Source organism: Micromys minutus (assembly GCF_963924665.1).
Source record: "Micromys minutus genome assembly, chromosome: 18".
NCBI lineage: Eukaryota > Metazoa > Chordata > Mammalia > Rodentia > Muridae > Micromys > Micromys minutus.
This window is the reverse complement of record NC_137953.1, coordinates 44281391-44294929: the sequence shown is the minus strand read 5'-3', so window position 1 is coordinate 44294929 and position 13539 is coordinate 44281391. Positions and strand designations below refer to the sequence as shown.

The following is a 13539-nucleotide window of genomic DNA, read 5'->3' as shown; positions in this document are numbered from 1 at the left end:
CCTTTATAGCAAGCCCAGTATAGTGTTATAGGTTTCACATATAAAACTCCAACAGTCACACTGCCTGGGACCATATGGTAAAACACTCAAGTCATGTAGAAGGGGCTTTTTCACTCAGAGCTGTTTAGGGTTTGATTGGGTTTATTTGTTCCCTTTAACGCTGGAGGAGTATATACTTGCTCTACGATTAAATTTCAGGTGTTAAGAACTCTTAAAGAGACTTAACCTCAATGAAATTTTGTTGACAATGTATCATTTTTGATGAGTGTCCTACAGTATAATATTGTACTATAGAATTCTAGAATTTCTTAACTGACCTTCATGTCTATTATCTAGTCACTTGCATTTCATTTGCTTCTGCTCTTAATAACCTCCATCCTCTGACGCTGTGAATTAGACTATTTTAGATACTTAATATAGATAAACTGTGTACTGTTTTGGAAGATGTTATATAAAACATGTTAGTGCCATTAACTTGTCAGCTCTAGATTTGGGTTTTTAGATTGAGTCCCAGTATAGTGTCTCATTCATGTTAGCCAGATTTACTATCAAATTACCTGCTAGTACATATTTTAATTTTCTAAAGAACCTCCATAGTATTTTTAATACAGCTACCACACCATTTTGAGTTCTGTGCTTGCATTATAACGTCCAATTTCATTCTCGTAAATGTATTCTCCTAGAACCATTTGCTTAAAAGTTTTCCTTTCCCTATTGTGTACCCTTGATACCTTGGCTGAATATCAATTGACTATTGTGAGATTAACTCTTATTGTTAAATTGATTGGCTTGGAGGACATCTAAAAATTCAGTAAAGCACACCTCTGAGTATGACTGACAGGACATTCATGAGGGCTGTGACAGCTCATTCTATTGATGGATTCAAAACTTGGGACTATTGGAAGATGAGGGAACTATAAAAGATAGGGGCAAATTAAATTGCTGGGACTGTGACTTTAAAGAGTTTATCTTTGTTTTTGCCCTTGGCCTTACTCATTATTCTTCTTCTCGGGAGAGAAGGACAAGAGATTATTAGGAGAGAGTTAATAAAACATAATATAATTAGGTAGGCTGAGGATGACTTATTGTAGACCTTGAGTGGCTCATTTGTGTGAGGAATTGCTAAATATATATATGGATGCCACAGTTAGGCAGAAAGTTAACTACTGTCTAATACTGACTTGATGTTTCAAATAAAAATACCAATAATTATAATACTAGTTAATACAGCCTTGCCTTGAAAAGAAACCTTAATTTTATGACATGGGCAAGAGGGAAGTCTATAATGAGAATCTAATTACTTTACGAGAATACCATTTTTCACTTAATATATATTCTTCCGAAAGTAAATGATAGTACATAAAAATAGTACTATTTTTATCTATTTTTCTATTGTTGTGCAGTAACCATTAGGTTTCAGATAATCTAATGGAATTTTTCTCATGGCTTAAGAACTATGTGTGAATGGTGTTACAATTTTTCTCTAATTTTGTCTGTCACTAATGCGAAGTATTCTTCATTAAATCTTCTGATAGTTCTTATCTTTAGAGTTCTTTCTCTTTGTATATTTCATCTATTGCTACTAGTGTGCTCTTGCTTTTTTAAACACAAACTACAGCTATGCCTTCTACATACTAAGTTCCCCCAAATATTTGGAAGCGCTCTTCTGAACCCTTTTCAGTTTTCAAGTGGTAGTTTTCATACTCCTCTCTTTAAAAGACATGTGTGCATATGTAGGACAGAGACTATTGCTGCATTTCCAGAGTGAAGCTTTCATTGTGTATTAGTATTATACAGTCCCCAAAGGAAAGCTGACAACCAGATGATTCCACAGTCTACAGATTCTTCTTGATAAGCACATTGGAGGTAGGAAAACAAAGTACTATTTCATCTTCTCAGAGAGCCGAGATGTTTCAAAAGCAGTTCTAGTTAGACATGATGATGCATACCTACAATTTCAGGACTTGATAGCCAAAGCAGGAGGATTCTAAATTTCAGGCCAGCCTGGACTACATACTGATGACACCCATACTGATGGCAAGAGCCATTCTAGACAGCACACTATTGTATAGTGTCTTATGGTGCTATTAAATAGAAGATTTCTTTGTCATTAAATATAGGTCATTTTCAATAATGATAGATGTTGAAACTGTGGAATATTATACAGAAATAAGGAAAATATGTATATACTGATAGTCTATAATAAGCAAAGTGCACAAAAGTTTTATATAGGTAAAATAATATCTTTTATATGGAATAAGGATACAAAATATATAGTTGTTCATGTTCAAAGAACTAAAACAATGAAAGGATAAGTTTTAAAACTAATAAAGAAAAAAAACTAATGAAAATTTAATATGTGTCATTAGGAAATCGCAAACTAAAACAATAAAACACCACAACAAAAACTTTTAGAATTTCCTTAAAATCCAAAACACTGACAATACTAAATTCTGGTAAAAATGTGGGAACATGGGACTTCCCTTTTGGGTGGGGTTGTTTTGTGTGAATCTTCCTGGGGAAGATTCTGTTCATCCTAGGAAGGGCACCAATAGAGACAAAGGAATAATTTGACTTAAATTTACTGGTGAGCCTGTGATCACATATTGGAATTACTAACAGAAGTATAAGTGTCTCAGAAGCTGCTACAGCATCAAAGGCCCCTCACAGCACGGGTGACAACTCATAGAAGTTGCACCCATAGTCGCCCCTGACCAGCTCTGCTCATGCCTCTACCAAAGAAAGCCTCCTCCTCAGAAGCTGACTTCTCACCTGATCTGAAGTAGAAGTATTGTGACTTTTGTAACTTTCTGAGTTTCCTGCGCCTTGTAAGTTTCATGACCTCCCTTGGCCATGAAATTTTTCTTAGGTTCCTAAGTCTGACAAATCTCCTTCCAAGAGAAATGTTTTAATTCAGAGGAAATAGCTTTGCAACACTCCATCCTTTGCTCTGGCTCCTACATTCTTCCTGTCTTCGCCTCTGCTGTTCTCTGAGCCTTAAATGGATGCTGCAACATGGAATCCTTATTCCACAGTGACCATTACTCACTCCCGGCAACCTAACCATTTGTGAGTTTCCATTGTTCCCAAGCAAACTGAAAATAGGACATCTCCCTCCATATCAGTAATCAATGTACATGATCACAAATAGTTAGAAGGTAGATGAACAGTAGAATATTTGCTAATTGTCATGTTTCCCATCAAGACTATCATTATGACCTTCATTTTAATGCTGTTGTTCCTCCTGTGCTAACGATAGATCTACCTTCTGTCACTTCATCTTATTTTCTCCCATCTTCCATTTTCCTGCAAAATCATGACTAACATAAAAATAGCACCCATGTGTCTTTTACTTAATATCCTCTCTTAGTTGTGCAAATTCTTGATGTGCAGACATTTCAGTCTTAGTTGCATGTCTTATCATCCAGAGCAAAGGACACACACTAATGTCACATGCTCCTTAAAATCCTGTTCCATACATGGCACTTTCTTTATTTTTGAAGTTAAAAGGAAGAAATACTGATCTGAAAATAACTCATATGGTAGTGACTTTTCTATAAAACTCCAGCTCAACAATGATGGACTTTGTTAATATGTATCTAACATATTAAAACATGCATTAAACAGAAATACAAAAGCCACGAACCCACCATTCCTCAACAATTGAGCAAAAATAAAATGCCTAAGGAACAACATGGCTAGCTTGCAAAGTGCTCTTTAAGCACTATTAACAAAAAAGCACAAATGAATGAGTGTTCAATTGTATACACTAAAGTGAACCTCAGGGACTAGGAATCAGCATTTTGTCATAGAGCATTAACACATATAAACATGCATAGTGTCAAAGGACCATTGCCAGCATTAAAAAGAAGTTGTTTCAGCTATGCAATAAAACACTCCACCGCACTGTCTCTCAATCTGTATGGGTCATGACCCCTTCTGGGGTCACATATCAGATATCCTGAACTATCATAAAGTAAAAGACAGTTTTAAGGTTGGGAGTCACCACAATGTGGAGAACTGTATTAAAGGGTCACAGCATTAGGAAGGCTGAGAACCACTGACTACACATCTGTAGTCCATTATCACATACACTGGTAGAAACTTTGAAGTGAAAGAAAAAAAGAAAAAAGAAGCGCCCTTTATTTTCTCTGTTTAAAATCAAACAGAAAACAAAGACCAATTCTGCTGTACACTGACATCTTCAAAGTCCATAATTTATACAGGACTAAGAACCAAACTCTGTTTACAGAGATGCAGACATGAGTGAGGGCATGCCCCTTGCGTGGCTTTCTGATGAGTCACTGGCACTGAACACAGTTGCAGAATTCTTCGCCAGGCACTTGAGGAAATCATGAAAATCTGAGAGACTGCAGTGTGATGAAGTTCTCACAGCATGTACCCATGTCCCAGGTGCATGGAGCGCCATCCTTACTGAGATTGTCTGCCTGGTGATCAAGCCCCAGTCACCGCAGCCATGGTGTCAGCTTTCAGGAATATGTAACTTCAACCCTATCCATATGTTTCCTCATGGTCAACAGTAGGCTCTACTTGGGCCCTCTTCTTCCCAAGAGGCTGAGGTGGCTCACTGGCACTGCCACCGTCTCCATCTCCTGGAGTGTTCTGCCTGTCCCTTTTTGTTGTCACGTCATTTTTCCATTGCAGGCCAGATGTCTTCTCACCAGGAGCAGCCAGCCCCTCTCCTCTTGCCCTCTGATTGCCTTGTCCCTGACTGACTGGCCTTTAAAAGTTCTCTCTTTCTGCAAATTGGTGTCCAGGTATTTAAAAGCTCTGCTTTCTGGAAGCCATTCATCCCAATTTCTGTTCCCACTAATGTGATGTATGGAATAGTTCCCTTGCTTGTCCTTTTGTTCCTTTATACACCTTGTTTCATAGAGAAGAGCTCCATGAAATCACAGCACTCACTCTCCCTCCTGGAATTTTGGCTTTAGGTCTGTTGGGTACCAAATGTATAAGTGATTCACCACCTCCTCCTTCTCCCACCACCTGCAACTACCACCCTCCTCCTGTCTACTGCATGCTACTTTCAAGGCTGCAACTGTAATTTCTAGACCATCAGCATTTGGGGGTCCTCAGACCTGTGTGATAGATGCCATCCATCAAGGAGATGTCACCTATACCATTTAGAAGAAACGGTCACTGGGATTGCACAACTCTCAGATGTCTCAGCCTTGATTGCATATCTTATCACTCATGGAACTTCCACTGCAACAAGGAAATGTACCATCTTAACCATGTAAAAATATAGCCACACTAGAATTGCCCCTGTGGATTCTCTACCCTTTGACAGATCAGCCACAGTGGCATGACTGGGTCATGAAACAAGCTCACCCTTGGCTCTTGGGTTTTAACCTGAACAAACTGAAAAACAGTCCATACAGTATTCACAATAGCTTTATTTAAAATTGTACAAACTGGAAGCAACCAGATGTCTTCCAATAGATAGATGGCTTTATAAAAAACTCCTATGTCCATATAATGCATTATTATCCAATGATTAAAAATAAGTTGCCAAAACATGAAGATATGACAGAACAGAAACTCAAGTCCATATTGCAACCACATCCACTGGGTTTCATCTTGATAAGAACAAAGTAAAAGCAAATTATGGCCAAGAAATAATAACTGAGAAAGATTTGCTACCTCTAGCAGATAAGGAGATCCAAAAGCAATGTCTTTCTCAGAGGCACTGTGGGGATTTTACATTGAAGCCTATAAATATTAATATAAGAAGCACTATGGGAGGGACACTTTCCTGAGCATGCCCAGTTAAGGAGTGGATTCTTGACCATGCTCAGTTTACTGTCATGCTTCAGGAAAGAATGATGACAGGCACATTGGGGTATTCCTGGCCTGGGGCCATGTAACAGATATGAAAAGGAAAAACTGGCAGACAGGAACACTTTGGAACATGCTCAGCTTGCATCCTAAATGTGGCAAGCATGCTCAGATTCATCACAAAGATGGCAGACAGAAATGCCTCTAAGCTTATCTTTGTTCAAAAATCTTTGGTTGGAATAAAGGAAATGACACTTTAGTGATATATCAATATAGGAGTTTGCCACTAACGTCTGAAAGAGCCATGTCCTCTATGATCCAACTGTGTGACATGCTAGGAGAAAGGAAGGGTCGCTGGTTGCCAAGGGTTCTTTGGAAACAGAATCATGAATCATCAAACAGGATTTTTGAGACAGTGAAACTGTTTGATGCTGTAGTAGTGAAAAATATATGTGTTTAGAAAGTTGTCAAAACTTACAAAATGTGTATGTCAACTACTAATCAGTAACTTGACTATCAATTGTAACAAATTCCCATGCAGCATAAGAAGCTAATAGTAGAGAAAGTTGTGCAGAAGGGAACTGGGAAATATCTATTATGCATTTCTGTAAACCTAAAACTATTCTTTAAAAGTAAAATCTATTCATTAACAATAATATATCAAAAACACAAGCCAGAAATATTTCTTTCCATGACTTACCACTCAAGTAAATAAATTTTGCCACCACTGTACTAAGCAATTATAATTAGAGAGAGATTTATGTTTGACCTTCTTTGTCTTCAGGGCCCATGCTTTGGGTGGCCCTTAAGTGATCTTTAGGTAAAATGGAAATATAGTGATGTAAAATTAATTTTAAGAGCCAATGATAACCGTAAGAGCTGGGGAGCTGCACAGACCCATCACTTCTGTGTCTGATTGTTAACAAAGACCACTGAGCCGCAGTGTGCCCGGTGACATAACAGGAACCAGACAGAAAGAGAGACCTCCTCCATGCAGCTTCCATTCCAGCAACACCCCAAACGTGGATACCTTCTAAGCTGCATGAGAACACCAAATAATAAATAACTTTGCAACTTCTAACTAGAACTGTCCATTCAAATAAGATGATAAAGTAAACGTTATATGGAAGTTTTAAATTCTGAAAACTGTAATTGTTATTGTTTTCTTGTTTTAGTAGTCGAGGCTCTGACAGCTCAGAGTCCAATGACACTCAGACTTATCTTCTCAAGGTGACCTCTCAGGTATGTTTAAAAGTTTAGTCTCAGTATGGATATGTTAAGCAGGTATACTCATAGTCTTACTGACAACCAAGAAGGTTGTGCTTTTATCATTACTGTATAGTAATAATTGTTTTTTCTTGTTATGTGCATTATCTTTAAATCATAGAACTTTTATTCCAACCCTTTTACTTCATAGATGAGAATATTAATATCCAAGGGAGTGGAGTTAATTTTAAAACATCATGCCAACTGTTAATGTCAGATATGGTGGCTTAGCAGATATCACTTATTAGCCCAATATCCACATATTTAGTTCCACATTTATCCTTACTGTGTACTAGGCACACTGCCTGGATGCTAGGGACAGAGCAGCGAAAATAATGAGTCAGAAAACAGCCCTTTCCCTGTGATCTGGAGAGTGACTCAACAAAGACGTAAAATATGGCTCAGTAGATGAGGATAGAGGACTGAGGAAGCAATTAGAGTGTCTGTGGAGATGGCAGTTTGCGTGAGCTCACTAAAGAAGGAGCTGACACGTAAGAAAGTGGGGGAATAAGCTTTGCACTGTGTGGCAGACAACTGCAAACCCCTTGCAATTTACATTAAGCCTTTATTTTCTCATTATTGGGATCTGAAAATTGACTCTACTAGACTTTGATGGGAATGATAGGGTCTCTGGTATTTTCAGACTTCAGATTTAGACCTGTTAAATAAAGCATGTTTTTCATTTCCTCCGACCAGAGAATACCTAATCAGTGTAAAATCTCCATGAGTGTCTTAGTCAGGGTTTCTATTCCTGCACAAACATCATGGCCAAGAAGCAGACTGGGGAGGAAAGGGTTTATTCAGCTTACAGTTCCACATTGGTATTCATCACTAAAGGACATCAGGACTGGAACTCAAGCAGGTCAGGAAGCAGGAGCTGATGCAGAGGTCATGGAGGGATGTTACTTACTGGCTTGCTTCCCCTGGCTTGCTCAGCCTGCTTTCTTATAGAACCCAGGACTACCAGCCCAGGGATGGCACCACCCACAATGGGCTGGGCCAGGGATGGCTCCACCCACAATGGGCTGGGCCAGGGATGGCTCCACCCACAATGGGCTGGGCCAGGGATGGCTCCACCCACAATGGGCTGGGCCCTCCCTCCTTGATCACCAGTTGAGAAAATGCCTTACAGCTGGATTTCATGGAGGCATTTTCTCAATTGAGGCTCCTTTTTCTCTGATAACTCCAGCCTGTGTCAAGTTGACACAAAACTAACCAGTACAATGATGAAAGCATCTAATACAAAAATAATAGTTGTACAATATGAACCCATTGATAGCTATATTTCCTCCAGCAACCATATATTTTATTACAACAATAATATACATATTCACTAACATTCCACTAGCCACAGTAAGTCACATATCCAGGCATACTCAACATCAACTGAATGGAGAGGTAAATTCCACTTTTCATGAGAGGTTCTACAGAGTTTCATAGCAAAGACTAAAGATGTATAATCTATTAGAGAGGACAAAACACTTGGATGCAGTGGTTTAGCATTCCACAGTTCACCTCTAGGCCACAGTTATTAACTTCCTGCTAAATAAGTGGTAAATTTATTAGTACTTGTCCTCTCTCCAACATACCCAAGAGTCTCATCCAGGCATGGTTATTGGTCTCCCTCTTCATGACCTTCACCAGGCCTGGACCAGACCTGTAAAGTAAGACAAGTTTTTAACATGCATCTACAATAATGGAACAGAAATTGTAATAGACAGCATTAAAAGATGAGGAGTGGAGAGTGCATTAACAGCCGTAGAACCAAAATACTCCTGAGTTTGCCTGCATGTGTGCTGGGGATTAAAACCAAAGCTCTGGGGGTGCTAAGTAAGAACCACACATTCTTACTGTACAGGGTTGGATAATCTTCTCTCCTGGGAACGGGAAGCAATTCTAAAGCCCCAATTACTTTTTCATAGGATCTGTGTTCGCTTTGCTTACATCTAGTGTGCACAGCTTGGGTGAGAGGGAAGGAATGGGACACTATTCCAAGTCCTAGGAAGTGAGTCTCAAATGTCTGTATTTATGTTGCCTTTGATATGTTTATGAAGTAGTAATTTAAAATACTCTTTTGCCAGGCGAAAAACAAGAAAAAGTATCTGAAAACAAAGAGGGAAAGAAATGCCATCCTAGCAAACTGCCACAATAGCACACTAGAGGTAAACCTTGATTAATGTAACAATTAAAAGAGTTTTAAACATGAACACAAGAGAATGGCAAGTCATACGTTCTCCTTTTTCCTCAGAAAAAATGAACAGAACTTTGGTCATAATATTTGCTTTTACAAAACTCAAATGATCTCTGACAGATGAGAGGCAGGTCTTATTAAAATGCCATTTTGAGTTTCATATATATTTACTCTATCTTAAAATTACTTGAGAATGTTTACAAAACCCATCCATTATATTAAAAACAAAATTGAAAAAAACAAGGAAACATAAAAGTTTATGGAGTAATGAAAGTAAATGATGCTGAAGATGAGCTAAGGGGCAGAAAACTATTCACTAGCATCTGGAAATGCTGCTTAAGGAAGAACGAAGAGCAACCACTAACAGTCTTAGGGAACATGGAAGATGAAAACTAACCTACTCAAAAAAATCCTCAGATTCATTGTAAACGGCAAGTCTGTGAATCCAAACTGCCCTTGTCCCACCCCTAGCTCAGTAAGACAGAACTACTACTGCAGAATACTGCAGCCAAGAAAATGGGTGGCACCTCTCCCACAGCTACCAGAGATATCTTCCTAGGAGGAACAAGGCATAATCTTGCCTCCAACTAACTACCTGTTGAGGCCAAGTACAAGGTGAGTGCAGAGAAAAGAACAAAGAATCCTGCTGCTCAAACCCTAATCTCTGGCTAGGGCTTTTATCTTGGGTGCTAAACCACTCAGTACCAGGTCCTTGATCATTCTTGCCTTGGCTTGTACCATATCAATTTAGGTAAGGGAGAGGCACTTGAAGACCTAAGGCTACTGGAGCCAGGCTTCAGTTAGAAGAGTGTCACTGTCTCTAGCCCCACATCCAGAACTAAAACTTGATCTTTTGACTTGAGAGAGAACCAAGTAATACAATAGATAATATCCTAATCTCTTTCCAAAGAATTTACTTCATTTGCAGCTGAGTATATAGAAAGATAAAACTAGGAAATTCTTAAAATATGGTTGGCACAGAAATTGGACAGAGATTGGTAGGTTGATTAGAATCAACATATGTTAAACTGTATCCTGGCTACTTTGTAGGAGAACTGGGGAGAGAGCTGGGAGAAGCCCTGTAGAACTCAGAACAGACCTCATACACAACTTCTAGACCTGCCCATTCAAAGGAGATTTTTAAATATTCACCTGAAGAGCAAACTGTGACCTTGGGCAGGGTTGAAGACATTAGAGCAATCAGCCAAAAATTAGTTGAAGTTGGACAACTCCAACTCCATGTAGTCAAAGAAAACCCCCATCATCCCAGTGAGCATTCTTTTTTTTTCTTACAACTTTATTTTTTTTTAAAGAGAGATACATGTACAGATTTTAAAAAGCATTTTGGCATAAAACTATATAAATATATTTTTGTCAGTACTTGATTTTTTTAAAGGTTTGATGGTGTGCATTGAAATCTTACTAGTTACCATAAGCACAAAGTAAATGTAGAACAAAATGTAACTTGGAAATAGTCAAAGTTTTTTTGGTGTGTATAAATTAAACATAAAGATTTTAGATTAAACATGAAGATACCAGTGAGCATTCTTAGGCACTGAGCTATCTCTTCAACCTCATAATCAAGTTTTGATTTTTACCTTTTCTTCATTTCCATAGATAGTGTCTGTTAAAGTAACTTTTATTTGCTTGTTGTAAGTGTCATCTCAGAGGCTTAGTGCTGAATAAACTCATACTTTCTAGTTCTTTCTGAACTTTTGCTGGCTGGTTCAACTCAGCTGTTCTGACTTAAGCTCCTCTCAAGCTGACTGATTCAATCTGGCTTTTCTCAGCTTCTCACTGAATTCCTATTTGGCCTCAAACTAACTCGGGCAATTTGTTCTAATCTTCTATCGTCTTATTCTCTGACTTCAACTGCCTCCGCTGACCTGCACTAAATTGCACGAACTCACAAACGAACTGAACTCCGGTGTACTGACTTCCAGCTCACTGACTCTCCCTGCACTTCTCTTCCCTGTGCTGTTCTCCAGAGAGTTCGGTGTAGCCTATCTCTGACTCATTCCATCAGATCTTTCTTGATTTGTCACTTTGTCTCCCCCTCAATTAAACAACATTATTTGGAATTAAAGGTATGTACTAAAGGATTAGAACCAGTGCATTAAAAGTGTGTAATGAGCCAGTGTTCTAGCCAGATCACACAGATCTAGGCCTTTAGATGTAATCCTTACCAGAGTAACGTGTTACTGAATTAAAATTTCTCTAGAAGTGTCGATATCTGTTGCAGATTGTTATGTAAAGAATTGGATTTTGTGTTTTAACTATTTGGTGTTTTGTGTTCTCTTGTGTGTTGTTTTATATTACTTGCCTTGTTCTGTTGCCCAGGCTGCACTCAGAGCTCTAAAATCATAGATGCTGCATTAACTCTATTTTAAAATCTAGCGTTTCTGAGCATGTGTACTGCATGCTGTCAAAATGCTTTTCATTGTCTTCTTTTAGAAAAGTCACTATAATGTTAGGCAAAAACTCTTGGAAATGTCAAAAATGATTTTGGTCACAATGATTTGTAGATTATTCAAGGTTCACAATCAAAAGTCCAGTTTGTATCTTTTAGGCCAGACCAGATTTGCATTTCTTCTCAAAAGAGAAAATGATATGTTTATGGTTTCCATTATCTTAGAGGTCTTCATAAAGCTCAAGAAAATTTATGTATAATATTATCTCTTATATATAACCACAGTTCTAAAATTTATTGGTAGATTTTTTTTCACACAAATATATATATGTGTGTATATATTAATTTATTTCATACTCTCAACATCTAATTTAAGTAATTCTAATTTAACATTTTTTTCTCTTTGTCATGATACATGAGTTCTCTGTAAGGAGAAAAAAGCTCTTTAGTAATGAGAAAAATTTTGGCTTTTTACAGGTATTTATTGTTGCAAGAGAGTAGTTTTGTTATGAACACCAGTAATTTTGATTTATGAGACAATTTGCTCATTTTAAACCTATAAAGACAATGATTGTTTAAAACCTATTATATCATACTCATACAAGAACATAACCCAGTTTCATGTTATAATATACCATGTTTTCTTTCTGATTCTGTTCCATTAGGTGTATGGTAAAGAACATTTACTTCAGGGACACGAAGAATCGAATTCTGATGGGAAAGGTAAACTTCTGTTTTACCTTCTTACAAACAATGACTTTATTTAACAACACTCATTTTATTCCATAACTTTGAGCTTGCCTTGGTGTCATGATACAAAGATGTATATAAGGGCCATGACACCATACATGACTGTGCTTGGTGTCAAAGATACAAAGATGTATATAAGGGCCACCAAGATGGCTCAGCAAATAAAGGTGATTGGCACACATGCCTAGCAAGCTGAGTTTGATCCCTGGAACTCAGGTGAAAGTGAAAGAAAAAAACCAATTAAACAAAGTTATCCTCTGACGTACACACAGTCAGTAGCATGTACTGCCCCATACACACACATCAAGTATGCATACATGACACAATAATAAAAAAAAAAGTAAGTGTATTTTTTTAAACGATTTTATTTTTTAAAACAAAGATAGATGTAAAGATTTTAAACATTTTTTGCTTAAAATTATACATTTTTGTCAGTACTGTTTTTTCAGACATTAAAATAAATTTTACATAAAACCATGTGAATATGTTTTTTAGTCAGTACTTGATTTTTTTCAAGGGCTTGACAGTATGCATTGAAAACCTACTAGTTGCAATAAGCGTAAAGTACATGCAAAACAAAACGCAACATGGAAATAGTCAAAGTCTTCTTGTTTTGTGAATATATGTATAGTTTTTGTTTTCTTTATTTCTTGGACTTCATACAGTCTGTGAGTTGTTTCTGGGGGAGTGCAAGCCTCTGGGGTTAGCATCCCACTATCAGTGACTGCATATTATGTCTGTTCTTTTGTGACTGGGTTATCTCACTCAGGATGATCTTCTCTAGATGCAGCCATTTTCTTAAGAATTTGGTTAAGTCATTGTTTCTGGTGGCTGAGTAGTATTCCATTGTGTATATGTACCACAATTTTTGTATCCATTCGTCTTCTGAAGGACATCTGGGTTCCTTCCAGCTTCTGGCTATTATAAATAGAGCTGCTATGAACATTGTGGTGCATATATCTTTGTTGTGTATTAAAGTGTCTCTGGGGTATATGCCCAGAAGTGGAATAGCTGGGTCTTCAGGTAGTACTATATCCAATTTTCTGAGGTATCGCCAGACCGATTTCCAGAGTGGTTGTATTAGCTTGCAACCCCACCAACAGTGGAGAAGTGTTCCTATTTC

At 37.7% G+C, this 13539-nt stretch overlaps 1 protein-coding gene across 1 annotated transcript in view; it reads left to right on the top strand.

Annotated features, from left to right (window-relative positions):
• AGBL3 (AGBL carboxypeptidase 3) overlaps positions 1–13539 on the top strand; it is a gene marked incomplete at its 3' end in the record, with an annotated part of 95681 nt that overhangs the window by 37532 nt on the left and 44610 nt on the right. The window contains exons 12-14 of the mRNA XM_080931799.1: positions 6975–7041; positions 9147–9227; positions 12332–12389. Of these exons, the coding sequence (XP_080787925.1) occupies positions 6975–7041; positions 9147–9227; positions 12332–12389 (206 nt within the window). The remainder of the gene's footprint in view (positions 1–6974; positions 7042–9146; positions 9228–12331; positions 12390–13539) is intronic.